General features: G+C 43.4%; 2 protein-coding genes across 2 annotated transcripts; one reads left to right on the forward strand and one right to left on the reverse strand.

Annotated features, from left to right (window-relative positions):
- Window positions 1–442: 442 nt before the first annotated feature.
- Window positions 443–19301, forward strand: LOC128716120 (calcium uptake protein 1 homolog, mitochondrial-like). Its single transcript, XM_053811039.1, has 10 exons — window positions 443–759; window positions 846–1023; window positions 1553–1712; window positions 2960–2997; window positions 4308–4319; window positions 6134–6248; window positions 18226–18395; window positions 18531–18772; window positions 18840–19057; window positions 19140–19301. Exons 1-10 carry the CDS (start codon window positions 443–445, stop codon window positions 19292–19294), a joined length of 1605 nt encoding a protein of 534 aa, XP_053667014.1. The 3' UTR covers window positions 19295–19301.
- LOC128716121 (carbohydrate sulfotransferase 13-like) lies at window positions 9226–11985 on the reverse strand. The gene is made up of 5 exons (XM_053811040.1): window positions 11578–11985; window positions 10138–10528; window positions 9792–10051; window positions 9432–9715; window positions 9226–9352 (listed from the first exon to the last, which is right to left on the reverse strand). The coding sequence occupies exons 1-5, from the start codon at window positions 11983–11985 to the stop codon at window positions 9226–9228; spliced, it is 1470 nt and encodes a 489-aa protein (XP_053667015.1).
- Window positions 19302–19848: the final 547 nt, after the last annotated feature.

Below are 19848 nucleotides of genomic sequence, written 5' to 3' on the forward strand. Positions count from 1 at the left end.
ATTCATAAAACCTGGTCGGACGGAGGGCCTGATGTACATGGGTCGAAAGAAATGATAAATAAACATAAACTGATCGAAACGTATTTCTTATTTCAGAGTAAAATGGTCGGTTGATGTAAATAAATAGAAATAACTAAAATTATAACACTGAACATAAAGTAACCTTGAGCGATGCGGTTGTCAAATAGCTGTCATTGGTAATGTTTTCGTTGGTGTTCTATTTTTAACGTGCAAAAAATTGATTATTTCGATAGGGATTTGTTCCAGGATTTTTTCATCTGCATTTGGTGAGACTTTTACTCCGTTTGTAAGGCGTTTGAAGGTAAAATATGCGTGCGTGTTGAGTGTGTTCGATGTTTGTTTAACGTGTATTGTGGTTGGTGTAATAGTAAGCAGCGCAAAATCCTGCTACTGCGTGTGAAGCAGCAGTGCACAGGACATCATGGCCTTGCTAAGGCAGATATCCGGAGTGCTGAACCGTAGCGGACCATTGTCGAAAGGTGTGTATCCGTTGCTTTCCGGAAGGTACGGATTGTACCCAGCGCACTTGAGACTCCTGTCGTCGTTGGGTGCTGGTTCGAGACAAGGACGTACCGCGGCTGGAGAACACACCCTGCTAGTGCCCGGGAATTGGCAGGATTCTAAGCGACGGGGCTACAAAAATTTCGGCCATCAAGATGAAAAGGAACCTCTGTACACGAGGCTGTTCCTTGTGTTTCTTTCCACCGCAATGGTGGGTGCATGTCTCGATTGGAAGAAGTAAGTAAATACCACAGAGGGAGCATAGTGCCCGGAAGAAACCCTTTTGCTTCATTAGCTGTATTTGTCTTGTCTCGAAATTGTAGACTTGGAGCAGCAGTTGGTTGGCCAAAGGTTGACGCGGATGCCGGTGTAGAGATGGGAAAGAAGAGCTCCAGCTCCCAAGAGCTGGACCAGGAAGAGGAGGAAGACTCGGACAGCGAAGTAGACGCACAAGGCAAAAAGAAGAGTCGTAAGGAAAAGATCGGTTTTCGTGATCGCAAGGTAATGGGAGGAGACGGAAGAGATGATAATGCTTAATCATTCCTTTAGAGATCACCTTTACTTTCTAGTCCTCAAATAGACTTCATCGATACCTAACTGCAAAGTATATCGGTTTACTTTCGTTTGCTTTTCTTATCATTAAAATCGGATGTTCGAACGTTCCGAACTTTTCACTTTTCCTTTCACTTCTTTCACCATTCAATTTTATTCGATGTTAACCTGCTCTTTTCGTTGTTTTTAATTATCATGTTTATTTTACGTTCTTTTTTCTCCTCTTGTATAATCTCTTTGTTACGAACACCTTCAAATCCGTGTTCGGGTTTACGTCTCCCGCGTCGATGTACCATGTACAACTGCTTCCGATCAATTCGCACGCCCGCTTTCGAACCATCACGGTCCCAATTGCTCACTGTAAATGTCACTGTGCCATTCTGCCAATTCACCATTGGTGCACTCGATCATCACTCCGTGCGCTTGTATAAATGCGTACATTTTGGCTGTTTTGCACCGATCGCCGCCGTACGTAAAGATCATCGAGTACGAGAACCGATTGCGCACGTTCGCAACGGCGGACAAGGTGTTTCGATACTTTTCCACCATCAAGCTGATACACGGGGAAACGTCCACGGTCTATATGACACCGTACGACTTTCTGCGCGCAATCACACCGGGAATGAAACAGCCGGAGGGTAATGTTGCTCCGTTTTTTGCCTCGTTTGTTAATATTAACCCGTACGTTAACAGATGTGTTTGTGTAAAGTGGACTAACTAACCGTAGACTGTAATAGCCCATAGTTCGTAAAGATGCGGTCGGAAAAGCCTACCAAATGGCTCTTGCTAAGCAGCTTAGATTATTTAACATTCGTGTGGACTAACAACTAGCAATGGTGTATAGCTGTGTATATGCTACCAAGTAGTAGTAAATAGGCTAGCAGAGTAATTGTATGTTCTATTGGTTTTATGTAACCGACCGAAATGTTTTAAAGGCGTCAGAAGAGAAGAGTTGCTTCTAGCGGACCGTGAATAATAGCCGAATGGAAGTACGAAAGTTAAAAAAAAACTTTCAAAATCGTGAGATAAAAAGAAGCAATAAGAAATTAACTCAATAATGTATTGCATGTTTGGGACAATTTGTTTCAAAATCAGAACCTTTCGACGAGGACGACGAATCTTTTCTTCTCTGTGTTTTTCGTATAATTCACTGTTCCAGTTCTGATAATTTGTTTACGATTGGTTGCTCTAATACTGTCCTCATTAAAAAAATATGTTTTCTACTGCATGATCATCATCATTTCACGATCATTGGTTAAACGCATTGAACAATGAAGCATCCTCGTACATTCCTTGTCATGCTGTCTAATTTGGAATCAACCACGTTTTTCGGCAGATAATCGAATATGAGAATCGCATCCGTCAGTACAGCACCCCGGATAAGGTATTCCGCTATTTTGCCACCATTCACGATGGCGTTGAGGTGTTCATGACTCCGATCGACTTCTTAACTAGCATGACACCGGGAATGAAGCAACCAGAGGGTATTTGCAATTACTCGTTGTATTTAGAGTACTGTAGCCTGTAGTGAACGTCATTTTATACCTTCGCTGCTGTTGTGAATGCTTCTCACTTTTTTTTGTTTCACGCAAGCACTGTTCTCCTGTTCTACTATGAGCACCTATTTTCTGCACGCTGTTACTCAGTTTTCGACCCTAACCCTAAGCCACAAAAACGTGAACTAACGCTTTACAACTTCCAATATTGGTTTTGTTTCCTAACTAAATTCACAGACTAATAGGCATGCTTCGTCTGAACACACTTACTCTAACATGGTGCGTTTCGTAAAATAGTCCGATAACATATTAACGTTTTGTTTGTATTCTTTCATCGAAATGCGGTATAATACGACGCGCCGGGATCTGTTCATCTGTACGCATATCAGGACTTGGACTGGATCAATACAAGCGGTATGACGCCAAGGTATGTTTTACGGGTATTGTTCGATTGTTCCGTTGATCCGCTCCACTAGATGTTTTTAGTACAACCACACGAACTGTCACACACACCACCACATGTATACACACATTCCACTACTTACATACAGTTTTTTTATCATGTTGTTTTGGTTATTCTCAATATTTTGTCTGTATTTTTATTCAAACTTTAAATATTGGACACATATCTTACCGTACACCCCGTCACCAGCTAGATTTCTAGATCGAAACAATTATCTCGATCTCTCGCTCTCTGTATCTCTCTCTCTCTCTCTATTTCCGTTTGTAATGCAAAACTGTGTCGCAACTTTTTAAAATTCTAAATACAATCACTTCACAATATACTTAATTTGTTGAGCATTCTTTTCACTTGCGTCCCTTGCCACACTACTACTTGAACGAACACTTGCCCTGTTGCCGAAACAGTCGACAGTTTTCTTGTAGTTTCTGTTTTGTTTACCACCAGAAATGTATTTTTTTCAACAACCTTCACATTTTCCCATACTTTTATCACACGATCGCTTTCTTTTGTATTTATTTACCGTTTGTTGCTTTTATTTTCTATCATAAATGTGTGTGTGATTTTTTTCTTCTCTTGTCTATCTTATCTGAAAACTAATCCTTCAATGTGGTTAATTGTGTTTTCAACTCTTTCAACAAGTCTTACCCTGAAAAGCGAGTGTTGTACAATCTACTTTCCGTTTTTTTTCTATTTGTTTTTGGTTACGAATTTTTCTTCGATGTGTTTGAACGCTTTTTCATCATCATCTTTATTGCTTTTTATTGTGTTTTTGTGCAATCGTAAACGTTCGCATTGAGAATGGCGGGTTGTCTGTGTTTTTTTTTTCTTTGATTCCATATTTTTTAAAATTTTCATTATGTTATACTTTTCCATCATTATTAACGCGAGTGCGGCAAACAGTGTATGTTATGTCGTTAAGCCCATTTATTTTTGTCAACTCCATTTTTCATAACTGAATGCAACACATTTCCCACCCGAAAAGGAATAAAATGGGCAAACAGAATAAAAACCACATTAAACGTTAAAACAAAAGCAAACATCGTTCTAAAAGTGTGAAAAAAAAAACAAAAAGATACACACTTTAAACCCATCATCATTCACCAGGCAAATAATTGTCTCATCCTTCGTTTCTACTCGTCATTTTCTCTAATCGATAGCGCTCATTCATACTACGTGTAGTTCCTTTCTTTCCTTTGTTTTTCTTTGCCTGTACACTATAAAAACTAATCTATTGCTTTTGATGCTCAATCAAATTTAATTTCGTGTACTTTCAGAGCATTGAAGAGGTATTGCATAAAAAGGGGGATTTAAAAGCAATAAAACAAACGCGAACGATACAATAAAAGCCTTCCAAAGATCGCTCAGACGCGAAACCGCAAACCTAAAAGCAAAGCCAGTATCTCCCCTATTTCTCCGCTGACTATACAACTATTTTTCATCAAACTCTCTTTGTCTATTTGTTTCTTTCTTCATAACGCTCCGTTTCTATCCTTACTTGATTGTCTATTATTATTATTATTATTATTGCAATTGCTGAATGCTGCTGTTAACAGATTCCGTTGTTTCTTCTGCTGCTGCTCTACTATATCTTTGTAACATCTAACAAGCTCCGTTTGTGGTTGTGTTCGCGTTTTGGATGCTTTACTTCTATTACTTTGCTATTGGCGCTGTTAGAGATCGGCGTTAGTGCGGCACCAATTAATTAACAGTAGCAATACTGCAGCTTTCTATTCTTCGTGTGCCGAATTTTATGCTATCCCTCTGCGCTATTTCGGCAATCAATGAATAAATGTTGCAAAAAAGATAAAAAAAAGTGTTTTAAACAACACTACAGGCCGATCTGTACAAGCTGAAATAGTAATGATTAAATATGTTTCCGTGTATTTTATGCACCAGAGTTGAGTAATGATTTGATTGATTGGACTTTTTTACTGCACTCATTCTTCTAGCTGTCAGAATGAAGTATATGGCTAACTTTGTTATTATTCTGCACGAACTTCTTCAACACATATTACTATTTGTGCATGTACGTGAGCTACTACTATATACATGATCTTTTTTTCAAAGGTAGCTTGTAGGCGGGTGGTTATAAATCATCTTAAAATGGATCATTCTTAACGCTGACTCATGTTCTGTATAATATTCGACCATCCTTAAATAGTGCAGTTTTAACAAAACAATCTTCTTAATGAGAATTCCTTTGGCAAAAACTAACGCACCATATTTCATCTATCCATTGCGCTACTTTACGCCTATGCACAGCTCCTCTATGATGGGACGGTTTTCCATTTGATAAAGCTCCTCCTGCTATTCCCCTCAATATCATGTTCGATTTGATATGATCCTGTGTACTAAAAGTTTCTTATCTTCACGAATCTCACGGAATCGATGTTATTCTGCGTGTCTCGGTGTGATTTATTTTAACGTGCGGGGTTGAACCCGTAACCACCAGCGTGTTAAAGTGTGTATTTGGTGTCGTTGAAATAGAATAATCAATTGCACACAGCGTTTATTTGGTAGTGATATTATAGGGGTTTCCACATATTAAACGATTTTATATTCTACTAGTGTTAGCTGCTGTTTAATCAATATTACTATTCTAATTTTCCTCGTTCTGCTAGTTTGTGGGGAATACATTGGAACAAACACATAAGATGCAGAATGAATGCAATATTCACTGTTGTACTAAAAAAACGTTGTTGTACTAAAAAGGCAGTTTTCCTCCGTTCAAGCAGAGCCGAGAGTGGTCACAATATAGATTTCTGTTAGCAATTATTTATGTGATATATTGGGAACGATTTTTCTCCCACTTCAAATCCTCTTCCTGTCCACTGTGTCCACTCCCTTTCCTATTACCTAGCGTACCAGCGTCCCAGTCTAATTGAAGTTAAAAAGTTAAACTTTGCTACTTTTGTCTTTGCTTTGCTTTCACCCAACAGTTTTCCCAATTCCGTTTTTCCCGTTTCCCAACTACTAAGCCTGTCTCGCTCGGCAATGCCTTTGTTTTCTTAACCTAGAGTACTTCCGTAGCATGTAAGAGATGAACCACGGGTTCGATGACTAATTGCCGTTCCGTTTCGGTTGGTGTTTCCTTTTCTAGAGCGTCTCCAGCCGTTTGGATCTCCATCTGGACAGCGATAGCATCTTTTACAAGCTCGGTGCGTACGGGCTGATTTCGTTCTCCGATTACATCTTCCTGCTGACCGTCCTGTCGAGTAAGTAGTACCGATACGTTGTTCAAGTGTGCATTATCCCAAAACCTTGTTATCTGTAAATGACCGGAATGCTGTGCAAAGGAAAATAGTTTGAACCGCCAGATTAAACGACAACGGAAATGGTTCTTTGCTTCGTACTTTTATTGAATCAGTCTATCCAATTGTATCATGCATTATTCTATCGACCTTTTTTGCGCTCGATCGGTAGACATCCAACACTCTTGCAACATTCGCCTTGTTGCGCTAACCTACCACATTAGCTGGCTGTTGCCCTCGCACGAACCTCGTGGGTATTTTGCTGTTTTGTGGTTGTTGTGTTGTTCTATTTGTTTGCGTGAAGTGGTTAGTGAGCGATCCTTGGTATATATTTATCGTTTTCTTTTAAATGGTCTTATAGATGTTTTTTTTTCTTTTGTAACCGTAGAAGAGTTTTGTCTTATTCCTTCCCATTGTTAACCTGCCGTCTTATAATGCGATTATTCAGATTCAATTTATTCGTACATGTTTTTATTCAAACGTTCGTTATTCTTCGTACTTGAATGTTGGGATATTGTTGAAATATCAAAGGTACATGGTTGACAACGACAATGGGGATCATATTTTGGTATTTTATATCTATGTATGAACCATTTTTTTTTTGTTTTCAAGTGTGTGGATAGAAGTTTGGTTTTGTTTTACCTTACTGTTATTGTAAGCTGTATGGTGCATCTCTTTTCTTATCTCGTGATCACACGAAATGGAGATTTATATATTATGGTTGATGCTTTCCTTTATGTGCCACTGTGTGTTACCTCATTCTATTGCTGTTTGATAGTGGATTTCTCGTGCTCAATGTTGTTCTCGTTACATTTGTAATGTTTTTTTCTTCTCCTGTCTGTCAAACATCTTTATATAGTGTACTAATAATCATTTATTTCATGGTATTCGGTTTTGTTGTTTGTGAAACAGCGTTAAATTGATTTACAGATTAAGATAGAGGGTTGTAAACGTTGTTTTTCCTTTTCTATATATTTTTATGTGTATAACGTGTAGTGTTTTTATATAGTCACTAGCATCAAGGTTGGTTTTGTCATATTTTCCCACGCAAGTTCACCGTCGCGTTTCTTCTACAAACCCGGAAATATGTTTTTGTTTTTTGGCGTTCCCTATCAAATTCTTCTCTCCTTTTGCACCTCTAGCTACAGTTACACGATAAGGATTCGAGTTCTTTTACTTTAAACGTTTTTTTTTGTTCTTGGTGGCAAAGAAAGACATAAATCAAGTACACATGTGTTCAAAATTTAGAATTTTGATTTGTTCTTTTTTTTTTTGTTTAGTTTCCGAACGTTGTTTAAATATGTTTATCAAAATCATCCACTCGCGCTAGTTTTGTTTCTCTCGTCCGCTACATTTGCCTTGCCACGGCCATTATTAGTCTCTTCTTCATGCTTTTTGTTTTCATGGCTCATTTATCATTGTTTCCTTGCCCTCGTGCCGTGAAAGGGTTTTTTTCGTTTCGTTACAACTTTCAATGACGAACTATGGGTCAACATCAACCGGCTGTCGCACGTGTTGCGAAGTGTTTCGAAATTTTTTGTTTTCGGTGCAATTACAATTGAGTTGTTGGGTGTAAATATTTCGTCACTATCCTAGACGCGTACTTGTGACCGGATCAATTCCCTTCTCCGAGAGGAGAAAAGAAGTTCTCCATTTGAAGGAATATTTTAAAAACCAATACGCTTCATTACCAGAGTCCTTCTTATCCTCCGTCTACAATGTTTACTACCAGTTCCAGTTCATCTCGCCACTTTGTTGGGGATGGAAAGATTAGTTCTGTAAGTGTTTGTCACTACTTTCACAGCATATCCTTCTACACCTGTAAAGCCCCGTATCATCTCGAACGTGGTGCGCTAAAGGGAGTTTTTATGTGTTGCGGCTCTACGCATCTACCATTGTGCAAAGTGTCCATTCATTCGTATTGCAACTATCGCCTCTGCACAATCGTCCTCCACAATAATCCATTGTTTTCTTAACATTCGCGTTTGGCACTTTTAATCCTCGAACGGGGGCTTGCGCTGTTACCATCTACAATGGGTTATGTGGGGTCACATTGGTCACCCTTGTATCTGTGATTAAACAAACCACGGCTAACAAGGAACGCATAGATCGTGGACTTAAGAACACAGTTGCCGAACAAGCATTAACTAATAGCGCTGTTAAAGTATTGCATCGGATGGCTGCTATTGCTACTACTCGCCGCACACTACCTCGCGTTTTGCGTTTCGTTATCTTGTCAGGTTTTGCGTTTGTCCGGTGGTAAAATGTTCCGTCTTCGGAAATCCGTAAGCTCTCTCACGTTAATGTTAGTGTCGTGCGTGTATCAGCAAGATACGGAGTACATACTGAACTTGAATTCTTAACCTAATCACCGAAACCCAAACAAAACACAGGTCAAATCATGTCCAGTTTGTGCAGCACAAATCACATTCCTAAGGTAAATTTTCTAGCGATGAATCGAACGCAAAATGTACGACCAACTACATTTATCACGGTTAGCAAGTGTCTGTATCTGTATACGAAAATAGAACTACACCAAATATTCCAAGGTGTTCGAAGAGGATGCACTATATTAGACTTCCGTTCTGACCGTCTCGACCTGTTCGAACCTACCCACAATAAATGAAGAATTGTGTTGTTTGTTGTGTATATATAGTATATATATATATATCGGTGTATACTTGTTTTTTGTTGGTTGTATAAGGAAAACATTCATCTCGGTTGACTCGTAACACAATTTTCTACGCGTTTTTCATTTCTATCGTCACTCCTACACACACACCTACACACACCCTATTTCCGGTCGGCATTAGCTACGCTTCTCGACGGGATCTACACGTGGTGGTATTGTTCACTGCCAGCTTGTTTTGTTGTTTTGCTTAGTCTTTTAAGTAATAGCCTTCGCTTCCACCTTGCTTGCCCCTCACGTTCCGATCGTTTGCTATCCATAGTCGGGCGATTGGACGTAGCTGTAGTATTTGGTGCTGTTGTACCCGAACAGCTCAAAGTCCAGCTGGTAAATCTCCAACACATCCGTGAGCAGTTTCTCGTCAATTTGTGCGAAATATCTACCGATATGGAGGATGGGGGGGGGGCAGAACATTAATCGTTACGTATAGTTAGTATAGGCCATTGGGAAGACTTTACCTTGGTATGAGATTTCGGGTATCGCTTGCCGATCGGTTCGTTATCCAGCGCGCCTTGTACCGGGGCATCTTGTTTAGCAGCAGCGTTTCCAGTCCGGCCTGCCGTATAATGTACTCGCTGTCCCGTTGGAACGTTTCCATTTTGGCGATAAGCGTAAAGTTGATGCTGCAGGGCGTACAGAACGAGTAGACTGGGCTCCAGTGTTCATCGAAGCGTCCACCGGAACGGTAATGGCTTACGAGAAACTGGAGAAACTCCCGGAACGTTGGACCGTGCGGCGCTTTCTGTCGAATCGCAAAAAGAAAATTGCGTCAAAACCAATCACATCGTTGGACGATCGATCGTCCAAGCGATTCTTACCGCTCCTTTCAGTGGGTGCGATTTGCGGAACTTTTTGACGATCTGTTCGCCGAGCAGTTTGTAGTATTTGTTGCGACATCCTTCGAGTTTGTTGCGATAGGCGGAGAGCAACCGCTCGAACGGCTCCCGGACGATAAGGAACGAAATCGTGTTGGAGATGTAATCGTTCAGCTCGTTAGCGGTGGGCCGTGGAAAGCGCTTCCGTGCCAGATCGATCGGTGATGCCTTCGTACGTTGCAGGTATTGCACACTGTATCCACCTTTGAAGGTACACCACAGGCACACACACATACTCGAATTAAAAATGAGATACACGAAACAAACCGCTTTCACATCACATTCTTACCGAGTATGTTGAAATAGTACATCCATGTGCTGCTGGCCGCTTTGAAGATGTTGCACCAAGCGATACCATGGCCGGGAGAGATGAAAAATTCCCACGCATTCGGTGGATACTTGCCGATGATGCGATGGTCGGCACATACGTTCCACAGCATCATGCGCCGCTCGTTAAAGTCCGTCTCGGCGGCGGCATTCATCTCGTCCGAGTACTCGTACACCGGATTCAGCGTGGAATGATTGCTACCATCGGACGGTGGCGGTTGCTGCGGTGGAAACGGATGCCGCTGCTTACCGCCGACGGCCGCCATCTGCAATGGCCGGGGCAGTCGTCCCTCGGCACCGACAGCATTATTACCGTGCCTGCCCGCACCCCGACCGTGCCGCCTATCCTGCATCTGTAACGAAGGCCAAATGTCCATCAACTTTTCATCGCCGCGACACGGTGTCTCCGCTAGAATGGAGCGTGAATCATCACGCTGGTGCGCGCCCCGCTTGGGACAATGAAGCGACAGGGACAGGAAATTGAAGTAGTTTTGCATTTTCATTGCAGAAAGCCTTGAAGGCTGATGGTTTCTTATGGATTGGGTTGGGTTTTAGTACTGGGCCGCGTCCGTGTCAGCCCAGCCAGCGAGTTAGTCGGTGGTATGTGCTTTCTTTATATTATTCATTATCCGAACCCTGTTTTCGCAATCAACTGCCTGTCTGTCGTCTTTCCAAGTTGAGGAGCAGAGCAGGATTCTCTTCAGCTTAACTTTCGAACTAAGTCATAGATTCTCTATTCTGCCCTGACGAGAAGCTGTGGAGCGTACTTTGCTTGGGATAGAAATTCGCATTTAAATATTTAACGAGCTTTAACGTTTCCGAACGCATTGGCCTCCCCCCTAGAGTCCATCCAATAGACATGTGACTATTGCTAGAACTAGGGCCTGTGAAAGTCGTTTTCCACCACCGTTTGAATATTTTCCTGATGTGTGTGTGTGTTTCTATATGTGCCGATCCTTTTGATAACCAATGAGGGACATTATATGGGTGGACGTTTTTTTTTCGTTGTTATTGTTGTATAAGAACGTGTGTGAAGGGACAAAAAAGAATGGTTTATGTGCGTTGGGAGCGACTGATGAAGGTTCTTCCATTAATGCTGTCCGTGTGTGTAACGCTCCTGAAAGGGCCCGTCCCTTTAGTGGCATTGTCTATCCGCTTGGGAGTGATCGATGATGATGGTTAAAGAGATAGAGTGAGAAAGAATAGGAATTTCCTGCTGGGGTACCCTTCTAGCAGTAGAATAATTTATTAATGATATGGCAATACTATCAGCAGACCATGCAGACTGGGCTGATTGAACCATGATCGTAACGATGATCGTATGTGCTTGCGAATCGTGATGATTTAAATAATTTGTGGATCCGTCCAAGACCAATCTGTGGCGAAAAAGAAATAAACTTACCACATCTAGCTTTCCACCAGCCTTTTGCGCCACTCCAGCGCGTGATGCTAGTGCCGCAAACGAGGGCATCGACGACGAAGACGCGAATGGTGCGGAAGATCCCGATGAGGAGGAGGATGAACCCGTCAGGGCACTCATCGATTCCCGCAGCAGCAGCATAAAGTACAGTCCAAACACAACGACCAGCACCGCAATCTTAATGCATAAGTAACACCGCCGCTTGGTGAGCAACTTGACCGGTGGCAGCAGTAGATTCATTTTGCGGAACCGTTGCTTCTCACCCATGGAACCGTTGTTGGCACCGGTGGAACAAGTTCCTGCAACCGGCCCTATACTGCTGGCACCACCGGGACACAGTGCCGTTGCGGCAACACCCGCACCCTTCAGAAAGGTGGATTTGTGGAACATTGTGAATACGCATCGAATCGCGGAACTCTGGGCTGTTCGGAGGATTTTCCTCGTGGCGTGTTTTGCGCTTGTCACATCCCCGCAGGATGGATGTCTTGCACTGATTGGTTTTCTGATTTTCGTTTTAGACAACACCTGGACACATTGTTTGCACACTTTTCACTACTGGCCAGCACAATGAACAAGCTAAAACAGAGGGAAATTGTACTCGGAACCGTGGAAAAGCAAGGCTTGTCAATACAACGGTGGCGACATTACACACACGGCCAAGCCCTTCGGTGGTGATGATAGCTTTTCATCCCCTAATTGAGTCATTAAAATGTTCGTCCCTTGAGAACGTAAAGTCGAAAACAGACGATCGTGTATCGGGTGTATGTGTCCACGGTGTCAAGGGATTTGTTTTTTTCCTCGCATTTCCCAGTGGCAAAGCGGGGAGCGGGAAAGGGTTTTTGTTTGTTTTTACCTAAAACTGTCCAACTCCTTCGCGCGGGCTCCATATTGTTTTTTTTTTTTTTTTAGTGACAGCGTTTTGCTTTGCTCCGTGTTTTGACACGCAGAGCACACCACTTTTGTTGGTTGTCCCGTGTTTCGTGTTGTCGGATTTAGTGGGGACTATAGTTAGGGGGGGGGGGGGGGGGGGGGGGGGGGGGGGGGGGGGATCGTTTCCCGGGGCTGTTTGGTTGAGTTTGTTTGCAAACAGTGCTTGAACACACCGTGTGTTAATTGGATTGAAGTGTAGCGGAACGAAATGGGTGTTTCAAACGCTTTAAGTAGAATTTTGGCCAATAAGAGGGAAAGATACCTTAAGCGGCATTTCTTCATCTGCGTTTATCAAGTGATAAAAAGGAAGTTAGAGTTGAGCATTTATGGCCAAGTGTGTGGCCATGTGTTTTGTTTTGGTATTTTTAGAACACTCCTTAGATTTGTTTTACTGAGCAATATTGTAATTAATTCTAAAGGCAACATTTACTTGCACCGTACTGTATCATGAAATCAACACACAATCACCAATCGCAAATCGATGCGTCTTCGTCCTTTGGAAGATTGATCGTATCGTACAACATACACGGACACATGCACACAACCACACTCGCACTATCAACCGAAAGCTTAAAGCGTTGGGTTAGGAAAGGAAATACAGCCTTTCCCTCTCCCGGAGCATGGTGTGGCTGGTGGCTTGTTTCTCTGACTGCCCTTTAAAAAGGACACTGAAGGATGAGTCATGATTTACAGCTGATAAAGAGATTGCACTTCATCATCGCACTTTGCCCGCAAGCGTGAAGAAGAGAAAGGGAGAAGCTTTTCTTATCGATTGCGTAGACAGAAACGCGCTGTGGCTTGTCGTTAATCACGACGACACACTCTGGGCGATTCACCGAACAAGTTCACCGTGTGTTCACAGAGTTCCCAACGCTGTTCCACTGTTGGCGCCTGCCTTTATCAACCTGTGTGCAACCTGTGTACCTTGAAGGTTGGCTTACGCTGTACGCAAACGGCTGCCAGCGCGCTACGTGTTGTGGAACCAGTGCCACCACCTTGTTGAATGCAGCAGGGCCGAAGTTCAAATGCTCCAGCCCCGTGTGGTGGACGACCCGTGTGTGTCCGTGCAAAGGCTTCGGTTCGGGTTTTGCAATTTGCGTACCTTATACACACACACACATGCAAAGCCGGAGTCGGAGTCCGTTCCCCATCGGTTTACCGTGGTCCTTTGTGTAGTATCCTTGTACACATCCTTCTCGAAACGCACTACTACACCGCCGTGTCGCTGTTTCAGTTCGGAAAAGCGCTCTCACTAACACTCGCACAAGAAAAAAAGGGGGGAATATTGATGTTGTGTTTGGTACTGTATGGCTGTGTGTATGGCTTCCTGTGACTCGGCATCGGAAAGGACGACGATATCAACAGCGAATACAACGCGACTGATGCGCTTCCCGGACCCGCTCGGTGGACTAGTGTGCGTGGCTCGGTGGACACACTCATATAGAAACAAAAGTTCTAACCACGGAAACTACTATCGCATTCACTTTCTCCCCCAAAAACGCTTAATTCGGCTTTCTTTTCTTCTCCGCAGTCGGACCACTTCCAGCTTCCGAATGTTCGCCAATGGAATATCTCGTCTCGCATGATGCTAACGGGCTCGAAACACACTCGCGTTGTATATTCTCGATGATGGAACGAAATCATGTGGCCACATCGAGTGTACGGAAACTACCCGACACCTCGTACAAGCAGAACACAGGGGGACCGAACACACTTTGGCGCCACTTTTGGGTGGGCTGCTAGCCAAAACGGCGGGACCAGTGCAGAAAAAAAACGTGCCCGTAATCGACAAGAAGTCTTGTTGATGGAGTGGCCTGAGAATTTAATTGATTCATACCAAAAAGAGGTCCTTCCACTCCTCTATTGCCCGGTACCACCACCGCTTCTGCTACAAGAAGATAATCGAGGTCGCTGCAAATGGATGAGTCAAAACATTCACTTTCGATCACGTTTCAATGTACGCGTGGTTGTGTGTGTGTGTGTGTGAGAAAGGCTCCCGGAATCGCTCCACTTTTCGGAACATCAGCCAACGGATGTAGCGTTTGGTGGAGGCTGCGTTTTGGCATCAATCCAGCACATGAACGAATCATAAATTATCGGCACACTGTATTAGGCATCGGTAGACACTTTGTAGACGCGTGCGAACCGTGCAGGGCAAGCAGATGAGGGCTTTCGATTGTTTTAGAACCATTCATAAGTCGACGGAATGAAACGGGAGAGGGAGGGGGGGGGGGGGGGGGGGGGGGGCTTTTTGAGGCAGCAAGGCGGATCCGACGATTTGTGTCGATGAGTAGTGATTTCTCCATCCACTGGCGGAGAGAATGTGTGGAGTTTTCTCGTTGTTGATTAGATTGAACGAAATGAAAGATTTCCTTTTTGCTACAGTTCACACGACCATCGTTTTTGCGCTCGCTGGTGTATGTTGCCACCCACCTTTGATGTCCTTGCGTGCTTGCGTACGATTTGATCTAATTAGGGAAGGATTTCCATGCGTGTACCGGAACGCGCTGTCTATTGGCTAGAAAAGGAGAGCGAAATGCCCTGCTGGAATGGGGCAGAGCTGCGGTGGGAATCACGACCGATCCATCATACGTGGTTGTATGATTAGTTTGATGACGGGGCATAAATCCCACCGGGATGTACTCCCCACGTGTGTGTGTGTGTTTGGCCGTTTAATACGTGCCATGTTTTTGTTCAAACTAGCTGCAGTAAAGTTTTTGCGCTCGATTCTAATTAAGTTCAACTCGCACACAGCGCTTTTCAAGCGAGCTTAATTTGCGCTTCAAATCGATCAGCTTTTGTTTTGCGTTCGGGCGGCCTTATTAAATGGAAATTGATTGTTTATGCGGGTTTGCGTTTCATGTCACCGTAGTCAAGAAGGGTTTGTTTTGTTTTTGTTGTTTTGCTTCAAGGTCACGCAAAGTTCTATTTTAAATGTTACACGAAGTGCATTATTCTGTTCCGTCCCGAACTGTTCCTTGGTGGGTCGTTATCCTCCCCACTCTTTCTCTCCCTGTATATGCAGTAAATTCCCACATTCCATTTTTCCTTCATTGCTCCATTATCATGATAATCAACGTAATCGACACACGATTTTGCCATTATCCTGCCATTATGTACGTTCCACCCATGTCAGTTTTCATTTATTAGCAGCAAAAACTAAACGGAGGATGAAGATATAGTTGGTTAATCAGTGCCGAAAATAAAACCGGCAACAATGCTGAGCTGAGCAGAGCATTCAGTAACTTCCTTGTCTGCCTATAATTTTATCACTCTCTCTCTGTCTCTCTCTGTTCACTGTATCAGTTTCTTTTTGCAGCAATTCGCTGTTGTGCGCTTGTTTCCGGAGTTCGTCCATTTATCCTGCTTCCCGTTCCTTCGCCTTCCTGTAGTTGTGCCACACCGTCTTCCTGGTTCTATCGCTCGCCGTACAACACACTAGGCGTCTCCATCGTATCGATTGTGACCTGCGCGCGCGAAATTCCTGGAATGCTGGTCATGTTGCCAGTGGCATCGTGTGGCGAATCGAAGAATGTTCGCGGTGTGTTCCGTTTGCACCATGATACATACAACCGGAACCCGGAATCTTTCCGTTCCCCCCCCACCAATTACCCCTCCCCGGTAGGGATATGGATACCGTGTGCGGTTTGTTTTGCTTTGTGTTGTGCCGTGGGTCAGGCACTGTTTGAAGTGGGTTTTGCAAAAAAAAAAGAAAAGGGAGAAAGCCGTTCGGATGACGTACGTACGATCCTTTCTACGTGGATGCCTTCCGTTTTACGTTGGTAGTGGTACACTGTTTATGAACGCCAAGCTTTCCCGAGCGCCAAAAGCGCGCGCGCGCGCCTGTGTACGTGTGTGCTACAAACACAACCCGAACCGAAATTGCATCCTTCCTTATCAAAGCGAAAGCTCCTCGGTCGGCATCGGAATAGAAAAAAAGAAGAGCCAACGTCACACCACTACATGGCGAACTTTCCAGACAGAGCCAGCAGGCGGAACAAAACGGAACACGCTTCGTTCGCCTTTCGCAGGGGGAGAAAAGGCACGTCATATGCTGGGCGATGTTTTTGTTGGCCGTGCCTTTCGTCGACGTGCATTTTCCGTTCCATTTGTTTCTCGGGTGCTCGGTGAACCGGATGAGAAACTCATGGAAAGGAAACTCTTGAATGTCAGCCAGCGTTCCGAATGGTGTTGCTATTTGTTGTCTTTCTTTTTGTAGTCGTTTCCCGTACCTTCCTTCTCCCCCCACACCCGGGTTTTCTTTAGTGGCACCATTTTCTATTCTCTGTTGCATTCTGCATCTATGAAGCCTTCACCAACCAAGCGAACGGAAAGAAGCGTTTGACTCTGCTAACGACGAACGTCGTTGTCCTTCTGGGCGCGGGAAGTCTTTTTTCCATAGTGGCAGGAAACAGGAAACTGCTGCCGTGGCCCGCTACCCATCACCACACCAAGCGGACCATGCGGGAGTGTCCTTAAAACGAAGCGCTAAAAATAGAACCCCGCCTTTTAAACGTGGTGTCAAATCGTTGGGGCAAAACGGGATGTGGATGGGTTGTACATAGCTGGTCGTATTTCATGTTTGTTAAGCTGAAGGTTGCATCGCGTCGTTTGTACTACTTCTTCCTGGTTCGAAAAGATGGTTCGGAACGGCGGAACATGTTTGCTAACTCCACTAGCAAAGGGTGTTTTTTTTTATTAAGGGGCGAAACTGACCAAAATTAGGACGCGCAATATTATGCTTGTTGCGGCCCATGGCAGGATTTGTTTTTCTTTTTTTTTTGCGGGTATTAATTTCGCTCCCGTAACATCATCGGTCATCATCGGTTTGGTCGGTTCGCTCGGTCTAACGGAAACCCCCCGGTGGTAGCAGCAGATGAGGCAATTTCCTGTGTGCGCCCTTAGACCAAACATCAGCACCCCGAAGCTTTCAAAGTCCCAGCTGTGTACGGACATCGAACGGAGTAGATTTATGTTATGCCGGGTGGTTTTTTTCGCGTTCGCTCTTGGTGCAGGAAAAGGAAATAAAGCAATTTTTGATCCATTTTCGGAACACGCTATGGTGGGTTGGGAAAATCTCGTCGTTGTGCAGGCCACCGCCAGTAGTGCACACAAGAAAAGAGCTTTCCGCGCTGTATGTAGAGATAGTGATTTGTGCAGGCTGTTGCGTACCTTTTCGTTTGTGTGTCGTTAGTTTGGTTCAAGATGTTTGCTGGCTGCTTTTTTGTTGCATATTTAACGATACATTTAAAGCTCACATGGAACAAAAACAGAAACAAAAGGTATCGATGGCGGCAGCGGTTTGAGCATTAGAGGCTGTTTGATTATTATGTGTCTATTTTGTTGTACTAAAGTCACTTGTTTTGTGTGTCTAGTTTTTTTTTATCAACTCTCAGTAGATGAATGATTTTTTGTTCTTCTTTGTATGTTTTCTTTTTTGTTTTGGTTAGAAAGATTAGATAACATTCTCTTCCTGTACTATACTTCTTCTACGTTCACATTTAATGTCTTACGTATTTATTACTCTTCTTACGTTCTCTCGCTGTATGTTTGCTACTTCTATTTACTACTTCACAGTTGATATTATTTGTCGAGTTTGGATATTACTAAACATTGTTCTCTTCCCATTTCTGTTTGCTTTTTCTTCCCTCTCTCTCTCTCTTTTTCTGTTTCTTTCTCGCCTTTTGCTTTCATTCACAGCATCCCGGCGGCACTTCGAGATTGCTTTCCGGATGTTCGACCTGAACGGTGACGGTGACGTCGATAGCGAAGAGTTTGAAAAGGTTGCCAACCTGATCCGGCAGCAAACGAGTATTGGTAATAGACACAGAGATCACGCGAACACGGGCAACACGTTTAAAGTAAAAAAAGTAATTTTACTATCTAAAAGATTGATGCTGAATTAATGGGATCTTTGTTTTTTTATTTTTTGGTTTCCTTTTCCTTCGGTTCCGGTTTTTTGGTTTGTTTGTTTGGTTTTGCGTTAAAACTCCGTGCCAAAACAGGGTGTTAATTCAGCCCTGACGACCTACTTCTTCGGACCGAAGAATGACGAGAAACTGACGATCGAGAAGTTTCTTGACTTTCAGCAGCAGTTGCAGCGTGAAATTTTAACGCTCGAGTTTCTGCGCAAAAACCCGGACGAGAATGGCAACATTAGCGAGGCGGACTTTGCCGAACTGCTGCTTGCGTATGCCGGCTATCCACAGAAGAAGAAAGTGAAGAAGATTAAGCGTGTGAAGAAGAGGTAAAGATTGGACTTTTCTTTCCTGCTTTAAAGTAGAAAACAATTTTAATCGATTCGCCCTATTTAGGTTCCGTGATCATGGCTCGGGCATTTCGAAGGAGGATTATTTAAACTTTTTCCACTTTCTCAACAACATCAATGACGTGGACACGGCGCTAACGTTTTACCACATTGCTGGTGCTTCGATTGATCAGGATACGCTGAAACACGTCGCCAGGACGGTGGCATTGGTGGAGCTTTCCAGCCACGTGATTGATGTTGTGTTCACGATCTTCGATGAAAACAGTACGTAAAGCTACGCAGAGAACTACTCTGCCATCTTGGGGGAGATTCTTAATTAAATGTTTTCCCTTTAACCTTTCCACAGTGGACGGACAGCTGAGCAATCGGGAATTTGTAGCGGTAATGAAGAATCGTCTGCTCCGTGGACTCGAGAAACCGAAAGATACCGGTTTCGTGAAGCTGATGCATTCGATACTGAAGTGTGCCAAGGATACCAAACCCGTTCTGCTGGATCTTTAAGCACGCAACTTAAACGACGCTTCGCACAACGCGTGTCCTCCGGTTTGCAATTGTATTCAAATCTCATCACACACTCACTTACAGCACAACCGACAGTAAAGTGGGTGCAACGTGTTTTAGAACAGGGATTGCATATTAGTTTTAGTGTGTGCAAGAAGGAGTTTTAGAGTGTGGTTGAAGTGAATGCAAGTTAAAGGAAAGCAAACAAGCGATCGAATATTTGTTACCTATCGTTAAGTTTCTAATGCCTTTGCGTAAAGTCCTTTGAGGAAAGTCATAACCTACGCATACTCTCCTAGCTGTATAATGAATCTAAAATAGCCACCCCTCCTTTTCAACCTGACGCTATCGGAATAGAGCTGAGCAGGATACGTAAAACGACGCCAAGCTAACGATTTTTATGTATTTTAATGCTCCTCAGGTATTCTATTCACTAAATTTCCATACCTTTGAATCTTGTTGCGAATTTAAATGTGTGTCTTTCTTTGTTGCATTTTCAATCCGAACATGTCCCAAAGCATCCCAAATCATGTAAGCATGTTTAATCCAAAAGC

Source organism: Anopheles marshallii, chromosome 3 (assembly GCF_943734725.1).
Source record: "Anopheles marshallii chromosome 3, idAnoMarsDA_429_01, whole genome shotgun sequence".
Classification (NCBI taxonomy): Eukaryota; Metazoa; Arthropoda; class Insecta; order Diptera; family Culicidae; genus Anopheles; species Anopheles marshallii.